Source organism: Ictidomys tridecemlineatus, chromosome 1 (genome assembly GCF_052094955.1).
Source record: "Ictidomys tridecemlineatus isolate mIctTri1 chromosome 1, mIctTri1.hap1, whole genome shotgun sequence".
Lineage (NCBI taxonomy): Eukaryota > Metazoa > Chordata > Mammalia > Rodentia > Sciuridae > Ictidomys > Ictidomys tridecemlineatus.
The window spans coordinates 169,105,357-169,127,959 of record NC_135477.1 but is presented as its reverse complement, the minus strand read 5'-3'; the positions used below and the strand labels follow the sequence as shown (position 1 = coordinate 169,127,959).

The 22,603-nt window shown below is 41.5% G+C and overlaps 1 protein-coding gene across 1 annotated transcript; it reads right to left on the bottom strand.

Moving 5' to 3' along the window:
- Positions 1 to 7,683: 7,683 nt before the first annotated feature.
- Lsm11 (LSM11, U7 small nuclear RNA associated) lies at positions 7,684 to 20,610 on the bottom strand. The gene is made up of 4 exons (XM_005325439.5): positions 20,102 to 20,610; positions 15,357 to 15,496; positions 13,382 to 13,465; positions 7,684 to 12,955 (listed from the first exon to the last, which is right to left on the bottom strand). The coding sequence occupies exons 1-4, from the start codon at positions 20,541 to 20,543 to the stop codon at positions 12,545 to 12,547; spliced, it is 1,077 nt and encodes a 358-aa protein (XP_005325496.4). The 5' UTR covers positions 20,544 to 20,610; the 3' UTR covers positions 7,684 to 12,544.
- Between the last annotated feature and the right edge of the window lie 1,993 nt (positions 20,611 to 22,603).

Here is a 22,603-nt window from a genome sequence, read left to right as displayed (position 1 = left end):
AGACAGGATTTCACTAAGATGCTGAGGCTGGCCTCACACTTGCTGTCCTCCTGCCTCAGCCTCCGGTGTCCCTGAGATTACGGGTGTGTGCCATCATACTCAGCTCCATCAAGCCTCTTGAATAATCTTCAAGTTCTTGAGAGCCATCACTAACAAGACACTTTATTCCCACAAGTAAATGATTTTGAAAAATTAAATATTTTTGAAGCCATTAGAAATTTTACAACATTTGAATCCTATTGGAAGAGACCAATAGTTTTTCCTTTTCTTGCCCTGGCAATTGTGATGTTGAAATTGCTTGCAACTGTGACATTTTCAAAGTGGAACTTCCTCAAAGTATTTCAAAGTGATGACAGTGCTGTAATGTGCAGATCACTCATGCATAGTTAGTTACTAAGCACAGCTGGTTTGAACACCATGGAAAGGGCACAGCAGTCACAAACAACAGAGAACCCAATATACAGGGAGGACAGATCAACACTGCGCCTGCCATGAACAACCCCCCCCCACACACAAACATCCAGTACTGTCTAACCTCCACCTGGCTTGACCTTCCCCTGTGCTGTGCTTCCTGCAGGGTCGGCTCCCTGAATATGCAACTGCACGTTTGCACAGGGCCCCACACAGTGCAGTGCTCTGTTGCTGCCATCTTGAAATTATCAATAATTTTTGCTGGGCGTGGTGGTACACACCTGTATTATAAGCTACACGGGAGGCTAAGGCAGGATGTTTTAGGCCAGTCTCAGTGAGTTAGCAAGACCCTGTCTCGAAAAAAAAAAAAAAAAAAAAGACTGGGGGTGTTGTTCAGTGAGAGGGTGCTCCTGGGTTCCATCCTTAGTACTACAAAAAAGAAAAAAAGAATTGTTAGCAGTTACTGAATGTTTTCATTTTTCACTGGCCCCAGCTTCTTGGGGACCTGGAACATGAACTCCTTCAGGAGTGACCTTCTGTCCTTGCTTATGATGGCTGGTGGCTTAGCTACCGCCAGCTTCTGAGATGTGAAGCAATTTCTTGGCAGCTGCAGTCAGCCCACTGAGGTGGAACATAACAACATGGATGTCATCGGGCTCTGTGAGTTCTGTTCACAGGTCCCTAGGCCACACTTTTGTATCTTTCTCCTTCACCCACACTCAAGGTGGCTCAAACCTCAGCCAACGAGGCTGTGATGCTTGTGGCTAGAAGTGACTGACCTAGAAGTTCCCACTTGTCTAAGAGCTGAGTCATCATCTCTATATGTCAGGCTGCCAGGGCTCACCGTGGCAATCCTGTGGCAGGAGCATCCCTAATGATGTGACTTACTGGTAAATCTCTCTGACTGGGTGTGATGGTACACACCTGTGGTCCCAGCTCCTGGGAAGGCTGAAGCCGGAAGATCACTTGACCCCATGAGTTTGAGACCAGGTTGAGCAATATAGTGAGACTATATCTCAAAAGAAAAACCAAAACAGAGCTCTGTAAGTTGAGATTCATCTTAGATCTACTAGATTCTTGCTAGAGTGGGTTTTAAAATGAAGAGCAAATCTTGGATGTTGAATACACACTCTGTAAGAGGCTAGATGTGAGGTCTGACGGCTGAGGGCTGTATCTGAGAACTGAAGTGGAAGTTAGAGCTGAAAGGGAGCCTTCAGAATCCTTTAAACTCTTCATCTGACATGTGAGGTTTGCACCAGTTTCTTCCAGTGATTTTTTTTTTTTTTTAAATCTGGAACCTCTGCTTTATTCTTGGCTTGGTGTCAGGAGTTCACCTTGGTCTCTGCTACAGCATGCAGATTTGTATGAGTGTGTCTCCACCTCATTCCCTACCTAAATAAAACTAAAAAATTGTTCTAACTAAAACAGTACTAAGCCAATAAGGACAGGCAACTCCCAGCACAGAGGAAGGCAGCTTTTCTGCCAAAATACTTTGCAAGGAGCAACAGATGTGCTTGGATTGGCCCTGGGGACAGTGGAGGAGTGAGTGAGAGAACTCAGCTGACACATAATTGGACCTGGCAACGTAGAGAAAAGGTCACAGTACCAGACCCCAGATTCCTCACATGGAATATCAAACTCACTAATCACTTTCTGCCCTCAGAGATTAAGATCACAAGTACACATCAGTCTTAGAACAAAGCTACATGACATTCCCTAATTACAGTCTTCCTGCTCTAGCAAGTCTTGTGCAATGAAAACTTTGTAGAAGTTAATGTTGTTGGAGTGGGTTGCCTGTTATTTCCTCGTGTGTGTGTATGTGTGTGTGTGTGTGTTTGTGTGTGTGTGAGTGTGTGTGTGCATGATCACGCACGCATGTACAATCATTAGAAGAGAATCTTCTGGTTAAAGTAGTCATTCGGTTCACAAGCGCTGGAAGGAAGGCAGTAACTATCCTACTGTTTAATATTTGGATTTCCTAGATGAGGTAAGTCTTCTGGTACTTATAAAATCACCAGGCTCTCTTGCTGCCAATGAAAGGTTTTCCAAAGACAATGAGAAGCCTATAACCAAATAATTCTGAAATAACAAGAATGGCTGCAGCAGAAACTCACAAGCTCAGGTAGACACGGGAAGATGGGTATATCTATTCAGCCTCTGGTCCCTCCACCAGCTAAAAGATGTTGTGTTTTGCAGATGGCATGAGTTTCTGCATTGCCAAGTATTCGTTCTGCCCTTATGGAATATTTGAGCCCAGAACCATATGCAAGTCTGAGCTCTGTGTGGGGCTCATTTCTGGGCCTGGGCCAGGGGAGGGGGCTGAGGATGGGAGGACCTCACATACAGACTTGTGGCTTGTTTCCAAATGAGGCTGCACACACAGTCCCAGACAACAGAGGACTGACAGCTGTCATTCCACTGGGGCACTTCAACTATACCAAAACTTGTACAAGTAACTCCTTTTTGACATTTTTTTTTTCATTTAAAAAATGTATTTAGGGACATGAAATAATGGAACTGACTGGGCTCCCTCAGCCTTGAGGAGCCCCATATGTGTTTATGCATGTGTGTGTGTGTGTGTGTGTGTGTGTGTGTGTGTTTTCATGTGCATTTGTCCTCCACTGCATATTTTTAAAACTGGATTGGATGTGAGATGCTGTTGGTTAGGAAATACGTTATTACCAACACCACTATGGTTATAGCTTGTTCTCCATGAGGAACTGGCCATCTGGGGAATTTAACATAAACAGGCTGCAACTAAAATTGGGAACAAAATGTCGCACAGCCAATGTGTCCTTTTTGCACGTCTGGGCTTCATCATACAACATGTGATAGGAATGTGTAAGAGGCACATCACCGGTGACGGAACTAGCAGAGTGTGAACAAACGCTGTGACTCCTGTGCAAAAGGTAAATGTCAGTCCAACCCTGGGTTTGTTCCATTTAGGTCTGCTTTCTTTTCCTTCTCCCTTCCCTTCCTTTTCTTCTTCATACTTGGGATAGAACCCAGGGCCTTATGCATGCCGGGAAAATGCTCTAACACAGAGACACATTTTCCAGCCCTTTTTGAAATTTTATTTTTAGACAGGGTCTCACTTAGCTTCCAGGCTGGCCTCAAACTTGCCATCCTTCGGCCTCAGCCTCCTGAGTAGCTATGCCCGAGTCCAGACCAGAGTCTGAATTTTAGAACTACACAATTTAGGACTTTTGGTTTTGAAATTCCTACGAGTTTTAATAATTTCATTGTTTCCAGAGTGAAGGTCCCCAGTCACTGATCCTTTATCCACTAAAACAAATGTTTTATAATATCATTTTTTGCCAATATACTATTATTACTCCACAGTGTGTATATTATATAAGAAATGCAGATTCTATACATGCAATGTTAATTGACACACAGTACATCGATCACTATGGTATAGGAGCTGTTTGCAGATGGCCTGAAGACAAACATTTAAATGTCCATAATTATATATATTAACATAGACTTTTAACATAGGGCAATTTCCCACTTGTCCATTGCTGATAATGATGTGCAGCTTCCTTTAAAGTATAAGTTAAAAAGTGAGTCAATTTATAGAAAAATATTGAATAAATAAAAATGCAGTGGTCTGCTTATGAGGTGGCAAACATCGTGGAGATGCTTTGTGAAGGACCCAAGTTTTGGAAACAATGGGCCATCTAACCATACGAAAGATGATGTCAGCCTGGGGTTGAATTTCGATAGTGACAATAGCTAAAGTGAAGTAGCCATCTTGGTGGCCAGTGCCACACATGGGTAAGGCTGCAGCCTGACGCCTCAGGAGTGTGCTGCCCACGTGACACTAATTGGCCCACACAGGAGTGAAAGCCTGACCCTTCCCTCATTAGCCACATGCTCAAACCAGCTGAGCTTGCTCACTCTGGGTCGCTGGGGTCCCTTGTAGGAAATTACCATTCCAGTGCCCTGTGACCCTCTTGTGACCCCAACTAATGAATGTCCCATGGAGCCTAATGTCGTTCCTGGGGGAGCACACAGCTCTCCCAGCAGCCAAGTTGATATTCTGAAGCTTTAACCCAGAACTAATTGAGGAAGCACAGAGAACTTGGGAAACCTGGGAGCCATTTTTCAAACACCTGCGTGCTGGAACAAAGGCGGAAAACACCACCTGCTCTGTCCATTTTCTTGCTGGATCTGGTCTCAGGACACAGAATAGAAGCACAGGGAAGTTAAGGAAGCAGCTAAACATCACACAGCAAGTTCATTAAACATAAATGGCATGAAGTGTTTGATGTATGGGCCCAACTCAGTATGGCAGGTGGTATTATCCCTATTGTAGAGATTAGGAAACTCAGAAGTAATTAGTGGAAGAGTCAGCGATTCTCCCAGAACTGCCAGATTCTGGAAGTAAACACATCCTCAAATTGAAGGGCAATTTTACAAGATGGACAGCTTGCCAAACCTTTCTGTTAGTGTCCCCTTTTATGTCTCAGGAGAAACACTACAGTCCTTAAAAGAATCTGATTTTTCTGTACCTTTAGGACCTCCAAAGTTAGGGCCTGAGAAGACTTTCCTTAGATAAATTTATAGTCAAGGCCAAGAGAAAGCATTCTTTCCAAGTGTTGGAAAGAAGAGGATGGTAGATTTTCTCGTTGTGAACTGAAGAGCTGGGAAAGGCCACTTACACTCTCTCTTCTTTTTAATAAGACTATTGGATAGATCCTCCTTCCAGGTTCAAACTATTGAGTAAAATACACCACCCTTGGCATTCACTTGGCAACTTCCCAAAGCTGCAGCTAGCCTGTTGCCCCCAGGAGTGCCCACCTCCCTGATCTTCTCTATAAGCCATGGATCTGCGTGTGTCCACTCCCCACTGAAGAGCAGTGTAAGTCTAAAGGGACTAGATACCTAAGGCAAACCACCAAGTCATAGTTTAATGCAGCCTTCTGATTTTTGATTTGTCTAAAAGAATGACTTGGCTTACCCTCCAAGTTTCCTGGTTAATAATGCCTGAAAACGTTACTGTTTTAAAAGTGGCTAACAATAAAGAGAGAGATCTAGACAGATTTCCAAATTCGCCATTTATTAGCAGAGAGATGTTGTCAAGTTACTAAACCTTGCATAGTCTTAGTTCCTTCACACCTAATGGAGACGAGATCTTTATGACAGTTGCATGTGAACAGAGCAATGCAGGTAATGTACTCAGCATGGGGCTCACATACCCAAAGTGACAATATTTCTTAAAGCATGATCTGTCTTCTGTCCCTTCACAAAGTGTGTTTGAGTGAAAGGTGGTACAAGCTACCAAGGACCAAAAAGGCAAAGATACAGCTCGTCACTACCATAGTTTGGGTGTTGAAAGTCTCCCAAAGGCTGTATGTTAAAGGCCTGTTCCCCAGGGTGGTGCTACTGGGAGGCAGTGGAACCTAGAAGAGGTGGGGTCTAGCAGGAGGTCGTTAGGTCATTGGGGTATGCCCTCAAATAGGTCCTAGTGAAAAGCCACCCCCTTCCCCCTACTCTTTCGCTTCCCAGCCATGGGATGAGTGGTTTTGCTCTGTCATGTGCTCTTGCCATGATTTGCTGCCCTGCCACAGGCCTAAAGTACTGGAACCTCCAAAACTGTGCAACAAAGTAAACTTTTGCTGTGTTGATTGGAGTATTTTGTTAGAGTGGTGAAAATCTAACGCAATTATAATCTTATTTTCAATTATTCCTTTGAAGATCATACTATATTCCTCTTCACCATAGGCTGCTGGAAAAATTATGCTTGAGGTGAGGAGGGGAAGTCTTTTGAAGCCTTGGCATGCTTTCTTGTTTATCACAAGTTTATAATAAAAACACATCTACTTATAGCCTTGGTGTGGAGGCCCCATTCTGGTCATTGAATATAAGAGAGCTATGACCTTACTCACAAATGGGTCTTTAACCATCAATACTGGGTGGAACTGGCCTGTTTCAAAGGGATACATTTGCTGAGAAACAAGGGCTTCAAGACAGCTTTTCTGGGGGCAATCCCATGACAATAGATGGGAAGAGGACAGGTAGGGATGACAGTATTTTCAAGGAAAGGAGAAACCCTCTGATGTGAGAAGAGCGGCAGATTCCCTAAACAGGGCACTGGGACACCTTTCTTTCACCCCTGTATTTCAAGCACATTCACGACCAGAATGCCATCAGTCAGGCTTCAGAGTAGTAAATTCAACATTGGTAAGAAGCATCCACGTTGTTGCTTGGTTGAACACTACTTTGTTTTTTGACCTTGATTATTTCAATGCTTACTGATGAGCATCTAACTATAAACTGCAGTAGGAGATGCTGCTCCTTCCAGGACCTCCATTTAAGCAGTTTTCTTTAACCCACTGCCACCTAGTGGCTACTAAGCAGACTGGAAAATGCCTCATTATATCCAAGGAGAAATGATTGGCAAGAAAGTTTTTGTTTCTTGCCACTTCTATCCAGGAAGTACAGGAGAGGGAAATGTGTCTTATTCCATGGGCCTCCACTCCCTTGCCAATATTTAAGCCTCACTGAATACCTGAAACTTCAAGTCAGCTGTCTATTGTGCCTTATTTTGATCCATGAGAACATTCTCCTTTTATCAGAAGTCTTGAAGATACAAAACAAATAAGCAAGGACCAGACCTAGAACCTGTGGGTCTTGCCTCCCCCTCCTCCACTGTGGTGGTTGGAAAGGTCAGGGGATCACCTGAGCCCAAGCCTGTCCTCTCAGGTGGGTTTCTTGTCTAACAATCAATGTTGTTTTTACTTGCTCATCTTACCAGGTGATTTAGTTCTGGAAGCACACAGAAGAGATCAAGTAATCAATGTGGCAAATCTCTGGGCAGCTCAGCTTCCTGTGCACAGAGGAAAGCTGGGGCAAGTTTACATATTTCTGTAAAACAGAGGATCTGTTAGGCGAATGTGCTAAAATACTCCGGAGCAAAATTGATGGTAGTCTCAGCAGATCATGAAAAGAATAGATTAATGCCAATGAGCACAATATATTCTAAGGGAAGTTACCCTTGCATGGGGCTTGGAAGAGAAATTTCATAACATGGGCCAAGTTTCTTTTCTAAGCATGAACTTCAAATAAACTTGGAGGGAGGAAAAAAACTACCTTGAGAGTGGTGATCTAGATGTGTGTGCTATAGTACAGGAAAGGCACAAAGTCACAATAATGAGACCGCAGAAGGCTCCAGATGCTTTACGCTTCCAGATAGGCATCTGTTCTTGGGAATGGACTTCCATGACTTCTCCCACTGCCCCTCAAAATCAGCAGAGACAAAGCAGCCAGTACATTAAATCAATCATATTTATTACAGTTTCCAGACTCCCATATGACACATACCTAAAGCTTAACATTGCAAACTGATGTTATTAGCAGCAATCCTTCCCAAACAGGAAGGGTTTCAATTAACAATTAGGAGCAATATAAAGATGAGACTACACTTATGGTTTTTCATTTAGCAGCTGGTATATGAATACTGAAACTACAAACACATAGAGTCATCCTGCTTCAGCCTTGTCTAAAAAGCATTAATAAGTTATGGTGTACAGGGGAATCCCCAGGGTTGCCCAATAGAAGGCTGATGTCTTCAGATGTCAGATGAAATAAGAAAATCACTTTTAAAGACATGGTTTACTATCTGCTTTACTGTCAGGACAACAGGAAAAGAAGTGAGTAGCTGCCCCAAAACCTAACTCCACCTAATACAGCCAGATAATCAGAGTTTAAATAATACTCCTAAATTTTTTCAGACATTTTCTTCACAGCTCTAAAAACATAACATCAGACATAACATCAGATATTTGCTCCAAAGGACTAAAAATCAAAAGCAATTGCAATGTATTGGGAATAGCTTTTATAGCTTTCCTAAGGGACAGTTCCTATCTTTTCAGAGAGTGTTTTTAAAGAAGCAGTAACTCTGGTAGCTTATCAAACTACTTTTTATTCTAAATAAATAAAAAACCAACTGAAAGTCTCAGGTGTACTTATGTTTCTTTTCCTAGATCTCTGAGCCATCCACAGCCATTTCTTGACAGAGAGCTTTCATTTTTATTAGAAGAGTGCAAGAGAACTTATAAACATTTGAAAAATACTCAAAACACTAAGAGTAAAGGAGGCCCAACCCTTCTTCAGAAGCCAGAAAATGGTGACAGGAACCCCAAAGGCTTATCTTAAATCCATCAGCTCAACTTGCCAGAAAGTAATGACAGACTGCCCACCTTTGCAACATGGGCTCAGATAAGATGCTTCTGCTTTACAACCATTAAGAAAGGCCTTCTGGGAGAAGAGAAACACAGATTGGTGAACATAAGTTACTGAAATGAGGCTGGCTGCACTATGTATCTGGTATAGGAAAAGAAAAATTGAAACAGCTGCAAAACTATTATATTTGTACCATGATACTCTTCTTTTATATGAACCCTGACCTTCCCACAGCAATCATTTCATTCAGAAAAAAACACATAAAAGAAAGTTCTAGGGCAGCACCAATGACAGCTAGCTGTCTTAAAGGAATTTTAATTTTTTTCCTAAAGGCAAAATTTAGAGGAAATTTAAACAATTTATAGAATCAATTCTATTTCATGACTTCGCCCATGTGAGCTGCTAAAGTAGTAGTGCAAATAGAAATACAAATGTCCATTCTGTATCAAGTTAGGTTTCTAGTTCTTTTTTCCCCTCAAGGGATAGAAAGGTACACAGAGGTGAGGCTTATAGGGACTGAGGGCAGGTCATACATGACCTGACATCCCTGCAGGTACTGCTTCACCTTTACACCCTAGGACAGAAGCTGCTCCTGATCCACCAATAAAACTGGTAGCACAGGTTTGTTTCTATGCGCCTAGACCTTAATGTCAATTTCCCCAGGCTTTCTGACTTGACCTGTGCCATGCACATAGAGTAAGACGTCAACTGATCCAAAGCTGTCTGCCTCTGCACAAGATGGTCCCTGGAAGACACAGAAATGTTCCCCAAAATGAAAAAAAAAAAAAAAAAGCAACCAAGTGCAAGTTTTACTAAGGGTGAAGCAACAGAGTCACTTATGTATACAAAGAACGGCACCTAAAATTGTTCTAAGTGTGAAACCATATCTTGAGTTTCTTAATCACTCATTAATACTACCTAATAAAGCTGAATAATTCTAAGAAGCCTTTCCCATTGCACAGGTATGTCCTGTGAATTGTCTTGGAAACATATTTCTGTGCCTAGAGATTACCGTGAAGAACCAAAGTTGGATATTCAAAAATATGTACTGTTCTTAATGACATTGCTTCCCAAGCCAGAATCCCTGGAGAATACCAGGGACCAGTTCTGTATTTCAGCTATGTAGGGCCTATCCCAGGTGAGTTGGGGGAGGAGGGTGCCTGTACCCTACCATTACTTTGCCCTTTCCTTCTCCTGAGGAAGACTTCAGTTATTTCCATAGCAACTTTTTAAAAAACATATTTATTTATGGTGCTGTGGATAGAACCAGGGCCTTACACATGCTAAGCACATATACTATCACTGAGCTACTCCCCATACTCCAGAGCAACTTATTATACTGGCCTTAGATGATAACATCATTTGAGCAGCAATATATTGTTAGGACCTATTTTTTCTTTACTTTTGAAAAATTTCTCCAATGATAAAGAGAAAGCAATAATTAAAAAAAAACTGACTTCTCTAAAAATAATTATCATTCTTTGTATGAAACACCAGAATCACTGTCTAAACAAATAAATGGGCTCATATGGCATATCTGGTTATATCTTACAGTTTAAAACTAATCTTCTTAGAACTGTTATGTGGGAGAAAATAGTAAATCAATCCTTATGTGGCTATATAAAAGTTATACATAAACATGAAAATTGGCACGTTTAAACAAATCCAATTAGATTTAACTAGGCACTAGAATGAATGGGAACTGATTATATTACCTTTGATTCCAAATATATACATTATGGGGAAAATAGTACTATGGTTTCTAGATGAGGGACAAGCAGGCAGGCATCTCCTAATACAGCCACATAGGAGATGCAGGCCTGATGATAAATAGCACAACCATTAATTTGGAGAATAAGAGTTTTGGACACATTATTTAGAAGAGAATTTAAACTGGCTGATTCCTAAGATAATTATTGACTTGAGTTCGTGACTTGGAATCTCTTTAAACTTTAGTGCATCTGATCTGGCTCTAGAGTATACTTTAATATGCACTGAAAAAAACAAGTAAACATAAAACAAAAAAACTTCCACAAATTCCCCTTTGGGGATGTGTCATCTTTAGATGCTCATTTTCCCTTTGGTTTTATCATATAAACACCTTGCAAAGTTCAAGGGAATATTTTTTGATAATTATCAGAAAAAGGTGGGGGCTGGGATGTGGGGGGAGCAGCAAAAAGGGTCACTTTTCTCTTACTGATATTCTTCTGAGAACTTTCATTGTCCTTCCAGAGGAAGGAAGGGAATATGGAAAACAGTTCCTGAAGTTTCTCTGCCTTCCAAAGATAATTACAAGACCATAATATGTCACTTGGGAAGATTCCTTGTTCATGTAGCACCTGCCTTGCTCATAAGACATATAGAGTTCTACAGAGCTATGAAATAGAGATCGTAAAAGTTATTCATGGCACTTAAACGTGTTTAGAGGCTGTAAAAGGCCTTCCTAAAATTCTTTGTCATGATGCCCCTGTGAGGTAGGTGTCTGATGGGAGAAACTGAGGCACAGAGGGGTTAAATCTGCTCACCTTTCATTGTGTGGTAAGCCAGTGGTCCAGCTCGCAGAAGAACCAGGTGTTCTAGTTCCCTAAACTTCATTCACCCTGCTTCTCAGAAGGCTATCCAAGTGACATGACAAACACAGCAGGGAAAATTCTCCTTTTCATACATTTTAATTGGTTGGTTATTTCTTATTCTCACTTTGAACATAATTTATCTAAAACAAATATAAACTAACAAAAAGTCAATATTGCCTAACAGTCTGTGTCAAGATGCAGCCTATTCTGCACTGTTGATTGAAAAAGCATGTAATGATTCAAGTAGGAATGTCCACAGGTCTTGTGGCTTCCTGTTACCCAAGCCAAGTTGTGAGTAAGGTGTCTCTTTAGACACTACCCACTGTACTTTATAAGACCCTCTTTGGCCTGACATGTGGGAATAAAACTACCACCCTTAATTCATGGTAACATCATTCTGAAAGATTTTCTATACAAGGCCAGTCCGGCCTGGAAAGGGGACTCTCAGCCCCTTTGATGTGTGTGTGTGTGTGTGTGTGTGTGTGTGTTACTGAGTTCATGTAGAACTCTTTGAAGTCAGATATGAAGGTCACAGTCTCCTGCCACAAAGCTCACAGGACAGTTCACACTATGTACAGCGGGGTAATACCACAGGGTACATGCACTAGCACCATGCCACAGAAGTCAGAAGAACAAGAAGCCACCACACAAGCATGTGACAGTCCCATCTGGTATGCTGTTTGCAGAGGCTACCTCTGGGTTAGGGGAAGACTGATGAGGTTCTGCATTCTTTGTGTAACAAGGAAGAGGGATCAAAACAGCATTTACTGCTGCCTGCTTTGAGCATAGTAACCTAACCTATCTAAATTTCACCTCTATGTTAGTTGGCAACTTTTCTAGCCTTATAGATAGTCAAAGATAATAAATTTCACTTCTTGATCAAGAGAAAATTGTGTAGAGCAAAATTCATAGGTCAGTTACAAAATGTGGGTGCAGGCCTCTGGGGCAATTACATTGCTACTCTTAGATTCAAATTCATGACTTGTCAGGATACAAGCTTTTAAAAATGAGAATTTTTGAGACATTTTTTTCTATAATCTCTGAAGAGTGAATTCTGCTTATATTGTGATGCTGAGTCAAATGGAAGATCTTATATTTGGTTTGAGAGTATGAAGTAGACCATGACACCCATCAGAAGCCTTGTACCTAAGCATAGCTTCTATCTTGACAGTAACTCAAGTGCTCACTCTCCTAAAGGCCTATCTTCCCCTTGAGCTCCTCTTCCAGAGGGTCGAGCCTGCTCTGTCCTCTGCAGGTGCAGGACCAGAGGGAAGCATTCCAATTCAGGGTTTCCTTGGGATACTAGGATACAGCAGAGTAGCAATTCATGCACTTTATTTCTAAAAACCAAAGCTCAAGTCGGGCTGAGCTGGTTACTGTGCAAGATGAACCAGCAGGACATTCTCACCTCGAATGAAAATCTGATTTATGTGTCGGGTGAATACCTGCTGATAATCCACCTTGGGCTTTCGTTTTTTTTTACGGGATTGGCCCCTGGAAAGGGTGGTAGCCCTGGAGAAGGTACCTCCCGTACTAGACCCTTCTGTCCGTGTAGTCCTCCCTGACAGCTCTGATCTGGACTCCTCCCTTGCAGATGCCTGCAGGGAAGAAGGAACAGATCGGGAACGCTTGCGTGAGCCCCGGTCAGTGTCTTCTCTTCCCCACACTGAAGCCACCTTCCAAGTGGATGTCTGGGAGTATCTGGACAGAGTGGAGTCTTCAACTGCAGACTTAGAATCTGCTTCCTTCTTGGAGGAATCTTGAAGTTTCAGCCGATCGAATAGCTATAAGGAATGCAATGACAAACATTAGCCTTCTCTTTAGCCTTCACTATCCCTCTTTTAACACACAGAAAAAGGCCAGGTTCTTTAATTATGCTCTGTAGACTCCATGCATTGCAATTTTTTAAAAGTTAGTAAGGACTTTTCTGTTTTCAGCCATAATTTGGATAAATCATTAAGTATGTCAAGAGAAAAGGAACCTGTTTATTTCTGTGGTATACAGCTGGAAGACTTTTAAGCCTTATAAAAAGCAACTTGTTTTTCTCAAATATGCAGGTTAGAGGCACATATGCATTTGAGATCAGCTGAAAGCATGATGAGAGACTAAAGAAGACCCTGGTACAGGCCATAGAGCTTTTGATCACTGTGCTCTGTGATCTTAATTCCTAAGCAGGCTGGGTACCCAGGAAGTCAGAGGAAACTGCCTACCCTAGTGAGAGTCAACGAAGAATCCCGTTCATACGCTTTGCCTAGAACAGGTTTTCGGTAGGTCTCATCCACATCAGTAAGTGCCTAAAGGAACAGTTCAAAGGGCAGGGGGAGAGGCAGAATTAAAAATATTACATTTTTTGCTTTCAGTGGAAAGTTTATAATAATATCTACTTGTAACAGAACTAAATTAACACGTGACTCTGCTCTTCTTGGACAGAAGAACACAGTAATTACTAACACCCTCTGCTTAGGATTTCTAAACTGTTATCACCATGTAAGAAGATGAATTTATCCTATGGATGGTAAGGGCCTTTACAACTGCATGGTAGAGGTTCTTAAATTTCAGTGTGTGTGTGTGTGTGTGTGTGTGTGTGTGTGTGTGTGTGTGTGTATGCAGAAGCCTATTAAAATACAAAAACAAATTCAAATCTATTCTCTTAATGTTTCTGATTCAGTATGTATGGGAAATAGCCCAAGAACCTTTTATTTAAACTAGAAACCCCAGGTGATTCTGAAGCAGGATAGCTTTACACTTTGAGGAATACTATTGCTTCTTTACCTGCCTCAGTTTCTGTGTCACATGACAGCAATTAACAGATCACCTAGGGTTATATATAGCCTTACTGGTGAGATCTCATCACTGAGATCAACCTCAAAGGATAACTGTCAGGATCAAGTGAGACTGTATGACAGAAACTCTGAAAAATGTACATCACCCTATGACTATAAGCTAATAACTACATTTGTAATATTAAAATTATAAATTATTATTACTACCATAAAAAAGTTTATTTTAAAGTCACTTCCCCTCAAAGGTAACATTATAATAAAGTATTTTCTCCTATAGTTTAGAAAAGAGAAAGCAGAGGATCAGAGTCCTACAGCCACCACATGGTGAAGCTAGGTGGAAGCTAGGATTCAAATTCCATAATAGTTGAAAGCATTGTTTTAGGAGTCAGAAAGACCCAGAATAGAGTCTGGTACTTCTATTTACTAATGTGTGACCTGAAAGCAGCCTTGCAATTTCTCTAGACTCAAATTCTTCATTTGTGAAATGGAACCGTAATAAAGCCTATAATTCATTCATTAAAATAATAAATAAAGGCCTTAGAACAATATCTGAAACACAGCAAGTACTCAATAAATGTTAGTAACTACTGTTATTATCCAAGAGCATGCACAGATGCGGATAAAGCACAGGGAAAAGGAAAGTTGGAAATGGAAAAGAAACAATGGAAAACCCTGGTGGTTCTTGGTTGACTGCCTCATATTACTGTAACATATCCCTTATCTCCTACAAATGTCCGGTGAGATACTAAGCTCTATAATGCTGGGGACACACCTTCCGAGGAAACACCATGCAGAGTTTATTAATGTCTGCTTCACCCTAGCCTTAGCCATCTTCCCTAACACTGAGGAGTGAAATTCATTTCTGAAACTTCTGCATCTACTACCACTTCTGTTCAGCCAAAGTGAGAAATCAATAAATATTTTTAAATGAATTAAAAATGTTGATAGAAATCAATTTAAAATCACTAAATAGATACAATAATTATTCCTTCAGGCTGAGTTTCTCAACCTTGACAGTAATGATATTTTGGACCAGGTGGCTGTTGCAAATGGGGTGATTTCTGTATTGCAGGATGTTTAGTAGCATCCATGACCATTAGATGCCAGTAGCACACTCCTACAGATGTAACAGGAAAAAAAAAAAAAATCCCCAGACATTACCGAGTATCTGGAAGGAAGGGAAGAACAAAACATAGGTCCCTGGTTGAGCACCCACTGTCTTAAGGAAAAGGAAGCAATAAAAATAACTTGTTGCTTTTGTCCAAGAGTATATAGAGATTTTAATTCTTCTGAGAAGTTATTTTTTTGATTTTGCTTAATAAGGTTTCTCAGATCTTTTAGACATTTTAAAGACTTCATTCTTTAGTAGATTCTCCAGCCCCCTTAAGAAAAGGTTAATTACCATATTCCAGAACTTGTCAAATGCAACGAGGAAGCCTGTGCAGACACCCCGGAGTCCCTTGAAAGTGCGGATATGAACATTCACCTTCACCCCCTCCCTGATACAACGATGCAATTCACCCAGAGGGCTACCTTCGTGCACTGAAACAAGAAAAAAGAGTCAGTACAGTAAGAATATCTACCTTTTTTAATTCCAGAATTAACAGCCAAGATCACTTGGCCACGTCCAGCAGTACAAGGCAACATGCACAGTGACAACCTCACTTTTGGAACTGGAAAGTTTAATGAGCAACATGGCTAGTACAGCCAACACACTGAAATGAGACCCTATTCCAACAGAATGCAAATAAACCATATGTATGGATGTCATCTAAATGTTCCACTACCTATGTATCTTCGTTCTGTGATGTCACTAATTCTAAGTTATGTTATCATTTAAGAACTTTTGCAGGCAAAAAATGAAATACCACATTAAATGTACAGTTCAGCAGCTACCTCAATTCTGTGCTTTTAGAGAATTCAGCATAAATCTCATAATGCCACACATACAGTTTGAGATTTCCCAAGAACTGAAAACCTTGTTCATGGATCTGAAGGAAATGAACTGTGTAACACATATGCCTTCAAACATATGCCATCCTCTCAAAGAAAATGGTCCTACCAACCTGAGCTACTCCATGCATGAGCTCTGGAGTCACTGGTGTTTCAATGTATAGCCTATTTATACTAAGAGGAAAGGTCTGGTTGTATTCTGGTACTTGGTAGATAAAGGGATCCTATGAGACTGCTAATAAGCATCAGGTGAAAAGAACAATATGACAATTCAAAGAAACAAGAGTGGGACTGTAAATTTCAGCTTTTTACTTTGTGGGTTACTGGGGATGCACCCAGTTCCTTACACATGCTAGGCAAGTGTTCCACTGCTGAGCTATATCCCCAGTCCAAATTTCATCTTTTATTCATTTGTTTATATTTTTGAGGTACTAGGGATAGAAATCAAGGCTTCACATGTGCCAGGAAAACACTCTACCACTGAGCTTCTTCTCCAGCCCTTTTTTCAAGTTTTATTTTGAGACAAATTTTAAGTTGCCATGCTTGCCATGAATTTACTATCTCCTGCCTCAGCTTCTGGAGTAACTGGGATTACAGGCATGCCCCATCATGCCTGGCCAAATTTCAGTTTTATTTTGAGGGATTATTTTTTCAGAGCATGGAAAAAAGGATGGATTAAAAAAATTTTTTCATGTTAATTTATCTCTCACAATATGCTGGCTCTAGTTTATATAACCTATCTCCCTGAACACACACATTCATATACGGGATCTCCTAAATTTGCAAGGCAAAATTCTTTGGATAGTATTTGTTCTTGATAAGAAAACAAATAAAAAATATACTTCTTTTGCTTCCAGTGGCATATAAGAGTGCAGTCCTACACTGCCACTAATTTAGTTCCTCTTGACTACTTTTCCCTTCATTCACGAGTTGGCATATAAATGATGGCCATGATTAATGAAAGAAAACACTCTTGGAAGAAAATTACTTAACAGATGAGAAGTAGGAGTTTAGTTCAGTATGAAAATTGGCATAAACATAGGCAAAATGGCAGAAATGATGGAAAGGAAGAGGAAATCCTTGCTCTAACTTTCATCATCTACCTCTCTTCTAACAATGTTTTGAAGTCCTTTGAGACTCTGATAAGGGTTTGTGTGGGCTCTCACATATATCTACATATATCTACATGTGTGTTACAGCTATGCTAAATCAGGCATTGTAAACAACATTCAGGTCACTACAACTAGTGTATGACCTTTAGCACCTTTTCCTTAAGGGTTAAAGTTTCCCGACACCATAGTAAAGCTAGAAGTTAGAATAACTTCTAGATTATTTCAGGAATAATTCTCTACAATTCAATTTCTTAGAAACTGATTTAATTACATAAATGGCAAACTTGGTATTTCAGCTCTTACATTGGTAATTCTCTCTTGATAATTTTTCTTTCAAGATTTAAGAAGGAGTAATTCCAGGGAGCATTCATTCCTCTCCTGTGTGATCAAAAATGCAACACTAGCACCACCTATGAGAGCAGTCTGTATAAGAAAAAATGATCTCCCCATTTCAAATCAGAATGCACACTCTCTTTAGAGCCATCTCTGTGACAGACTTCAGCCAGATATGAGAAAGGTTTCTAAAACTTAATACCAAAAAAAAAAAAAAAAAAAAAGCCTCATCCTTGAAGAAGGTTATTCTTCCAAATCCTCTTCCTTGTTGCCACTACTCTTGGTTTACATCATTACAAATTTAGGTCAGTTTTAGTTGATGTTTCCTTCTCCACTTGTGGCCATTACTAAATTCAGATGACAGATTCTCAAAAATTAAGACCTGTCCTTTCTCATTCTACAGCACAGGTCAGTCCAGAGCCTTATCAGATGATTGGTTTACTACAAGTTTCCTGCTCTTCTAATTCACATCCACAACAACATCATCTTCATTGCTGCCACCATCATTATTATCCATGACTAGGCCTTATATATGAGCCAAGCCCTCTGGCAAGTTTAATTTTACCTCTGTTATTTAATTATCATAAGAATCCTAACTCATAGGTACTCTTATTTCACCCTAATTTATGAATAAGAGCAAGGCTCAGAAACATTTAAGAAATTTGCTCGAGGACACTTATCTAAAATCAGGAAGCCAACTCTCAATATAAGCAAATATACGTGTTCTGACTTGAGTCTTTTAATTATGACAATTTAAAAGTAACAACTGCAACAATAATACTGACATTTAAAATATTGAAAACTTTGCTGTGAACTAGGGAACATTACTATTGTAAATGCTTTTAAATGTGTCAACCAATCTAATCTTGACAATGATAACTATATATTACTGATTTTATTCTACAGATCAGGAAATGAGGCCTAAGAGTTTCAGTAACTTACCTAAAATAAAATAAATGTTGGAGGAGTCAGTGTGCAAACCTAGGAGGTTTTGACACCTGTTAAAATACACTTAAAAAGACTGAATTTTGCTACAGGTAAATTACACTAAATAGCCTGATTAAAAAAAAAAAAAAGCCCATAAAACTTCTCCACCATGCCATTTCTTCAAGACCTAAAGCTTACCTCTTATAGGAACTTTTTTGTCAATAAACCTAATCCTTACCCATGCATCTGTCATTTCCTTGCTTTCTGAAGATCATCAACTCTTTGGGATGTTAACCCATCTATGGCTCACTCAAATGTTTACAGGGCTATGTAAAAATTTTCAATGAGTAGGGCACATTGTCTGAGATCTTGATCTCAAGTGAATATTTAACCATGGGAAAAGGATAAATCTGGTCTTCACATACCAATATAGTAAAGAACAGAACACCATAGTAAAGCTAAAATCACTTATAGAAATATTTCTTTCCCTTTACAATCTCTGCAGCAAAGCAATAACTGATAAAATGGAAATAAATGTTACAATCTGGGACTTGGTGTTCATTTCAACAACCTAATAGGAACAACATATACAGACAAAATAAGGTTCTTCAAACTGCTCTCATTTTAAGAACAAGCACACTACTATTTGTGTTACTGCTGGGGAAGCAAGCTAGGGTAAATCCTAGCTTGGGCAGGGATGCTCTGTTCTGGCTCAGTAAACCATCCAACAAAGGCACCCACAACAGCACACAGCTTTTCAGGATGCTTATTTCTTAATAAACCAATTTCTAGGAATGAGGCAAAATAATCTCTTGCATAGCATACCCCTCCATTCAAAAGTAAGATATTTAATAATGTAACAATTTAATTATCAGGATACAGATGCTTTGAATGGCTAAGTAGGTCATTGTGTTCACAGGGCAGATGTCAGAACTGCTTGCCAGATGACAAAAGATACATCCCTGGGCTGTTTTTATTCTACTTATACAACAGCTAACTCACACATTAGTACCTCTGTTGTTTACAGCTGTACTCTAAGGATCTCTTAGGAAGCTCCAAGAAATTCCCCCGTGCCATTTACACCTTCAGAACTTAAAATAACCTGTGTATATGGTCATAGGAGCCCGACAGACACAGTCCTGCACCCAGCCAGGCAGAGTGGCTGTAAAGCAGCTCGTGTTTTAGTGGCATTTTGTGCCTGCTGCATTCCAGCACTTGTGTTCTAGTAATGTGAACATATGTGTATCAAGACCCTGCAGTCCTTCTCCTGCTTTTTGCATCCCGAATGAGCTGTCACTTCCTATGTAGGAGTTATTATATTATATCCCTGTGCTATCCAAACATACCTCTCCTCACTTCAGCTGATCCCCAAACCCCACTGCCCAGACAGACACTCTCCTTTCCTTAATATTGGCTGTGTGCTCTTCCCCCAACTTCTCCCTTATGGTCCCCCAAATCTCTCATCACCTCTGCAGAGCTTACGATTTCCCCTAAAATCAACTATTTCCAGGCCCCACCATCTCTTTAGGTACCACATCACTTGTGCAGACCCTTTCTGTGGTTCCTCACTCCCGTCGACACTTCTAGGGACCCGTACTAGCTCTGCAGACCCTCCCGGTGGCTCCTAATTACCAGCGCAGCTTTACCACTCCCCTCCTACTGCTCCTGAAGACCCTCCAAGCCTCCAGGCGACCGGCCCCACACCCCCCGTAATCCACTTCTCAGGATCAGCCCCTCCCCGCGGCCGGCGCCCTCGGCGAACCCTCCCAAGACCCTCCCCCAAGGCGCGCAGCCCCGCCCCCGCCCGGCCTGCCCGACTCACAGGGCATTCGCGTGAGCACGTTGCGCGGCGCCTTCCTGCTGCGACCCGGACCCCGCCGGCGTGCCCCGGTGGTCCCGTCCTCTTCCTCCTTGGCCACCATTAGACGGCGGAGGCGCTGGATGCGCTCGGGGTCCGGGGCGGGGGCGTCCTGGCGGCGGCGGGTCCTGCCTGGGGGTCCGGCGGCGGCGGGGCCCCCCGAGCTCGCGGCCGCGCCCCGCGCCCGCCCGCGCCCACCGCCCCTGACCCCGGTCCTGAGGAAGCTCTCATACTCGGCCAGGTTGTTGAAGCAGGGGGCGTTCGGGTAGGGAATGGGGGGCAGGCGGGGTGCGTACAGGGCCAGCATCGGGTCGAAGCTGTCAGAGCTGACATCCAGCCGCGGGCTAGGCGGGCCCGCGGGGCTCGCGGCGAGAGCCGGCCTCGCCCCCCGCTCCCGCTCCTCCATGTTTGAAAGGCCCGCAAGCCGAGGCCGATGGGAGGAAGGAGCGGGGCCGCCAGAGGGCGGCACTGCGCAGCCGCGGCGCGGGGTCGCATTGCGCCGGCGCGGCCGCCGGGGGGCAGCATCAGTCCGCGCTGGGCCCCTGCCAGGGGGTGTGGCAATAGGCCTGCGGTGGGGCCCCGCACCGTCTCCACGCACTTCTGACAGGTTAACGCTGTCAACCCATGCTTAATCTGCTGTAATGCGGTGCTTCCCCAATATCATTATCACTTAGGGTGTTTGTTATTACTCCATATCCCCCAGGGGCGCAACCTAAGATTGGCATTTTAACATCCTCAGGCATTTCCTGAGGATTAATATACTACAAATAGAGTACACAATAAATGCATGTGCAAGCCGACAGTACTGTACAATGGAACTGTGAAGAGTGGTGCATAACACTCCACATTCCTTTTTCCTACGATAAAGAAAATTGCATCAAGACTGGACAGAACTAAGTATTAAAGAAAATCACTTTTTTTTTTTTATACTAGGGATTGAACCTAGAGGAGCTTACCACTGAGTTACATTTCCAGTCTTTTGTTTGAGACAGTCTTACTAAATTGCCCACGCTCAATCTTGAGATCTTTCTGCCTTAGCCTCCCCAGTCACTGGGATTATAGCTGTGCTCTCCCCATCTGCCCGTTTACTGCTAATTCTAGCATCTCTTAGTAACTGGAACAAGAATTTACAGAAATGAACTTGTTATTTTGTAGCCTCAGTGCAGCAGACTTTGTTTGTTTTTTGATATTAGAATGACAGTCTACACTAGAGAATATTTCCTTATGCAGCAGGGCCAAAATGTTTCCAGTCACCTACACAAATTCCTTCCCTAAACAGAATGATTCTTCCAGACTGCTGTCAATTAGTATTAATAATTCTACATTAGTTGTTGTTGTGTACAGTTTAAAATTTGGAAAGGAAACCTAAGAGAATGCTGTAGAGAAAAGCACCATAGCAAGATAAAATTAAGATAAAACTTGAGTGTGTGTGTGTGTGTGTATATATATATATATATATATATGAAGGAATACATATCACAACAAAGATAGAATGACCATCAAGCAATGGTTTCTAGGTAATGGCATTACTGGTTTCCTTAAGGCACTGGTATTAAGCCCAGTTTATTACTTTAAACTCTGTAACCTGAAGTGGGTGTGGCAGTGCATGCCTGTAATCCAAGCCACTGTGGAGGGTGAGGCAGGAGGATGGAAGGTTTGAGGCAAGCCTGGGCAATTTAGTGAGACCCTTGTCTCAAATTAAAAAAAAAAAAAAAAAAAGGGCTGGGATATAGCTAAATGGTAAATCACCGTTGAGTTCAATGCCCATTACCAAAATAAATAAAACCTCCAGCCTGAACAAAAACTCAAAAAAAGCTGTGGGATTGCTGGCAGTCCAACTAATGAATACTTGTCCCACACATTCTGACAAAATTGAGTGACAAGTTTCATGGTGTCTCATAAGACCTTCAGAAAGTACAAATTTTCCCTGGTGTTTTTTGTCTTGAAAATTTGTACATTATTTAATGCCTACTTATCCATGTTTAACATAAAATGCTACCAAATTACCATTGTTTGCTAATTAAGAGCTACATTCTTATGCCCTCATGTAGCATATTAATATACTGAGGACCTTGTTTGCCCAAATGCCTACATAACAGCAACCATATACATCAGAGGGCAGACTTTGGAGTTAAAAATCAGGTTGCTAAACCCCTAGTTTATATGAAGGGAATCCTCAAACAGGCTTTTTTTTTTTTTTTTTTTGATACTATGGATTAAAACCGTTTTACCTCTAAACAACATTCCTAGCCCTTTCTACTCGGAGACAGGGTCTTGAAAAATCAAAAATACATTTCCTTCTTGCTGAGGTTGGTCTCAAAATTTTGAGATCCTCCTGTCTTAGCCCCTCAAGTTGCTGGGATTACACCTATGCATGGCTCAAGTAGGCATTTTTAAAAAAACATCCCAAAAAACTTTTCTTTTTACATCTAGAAGTCCATGAGTATCTGCTGTGACAAAGGTATT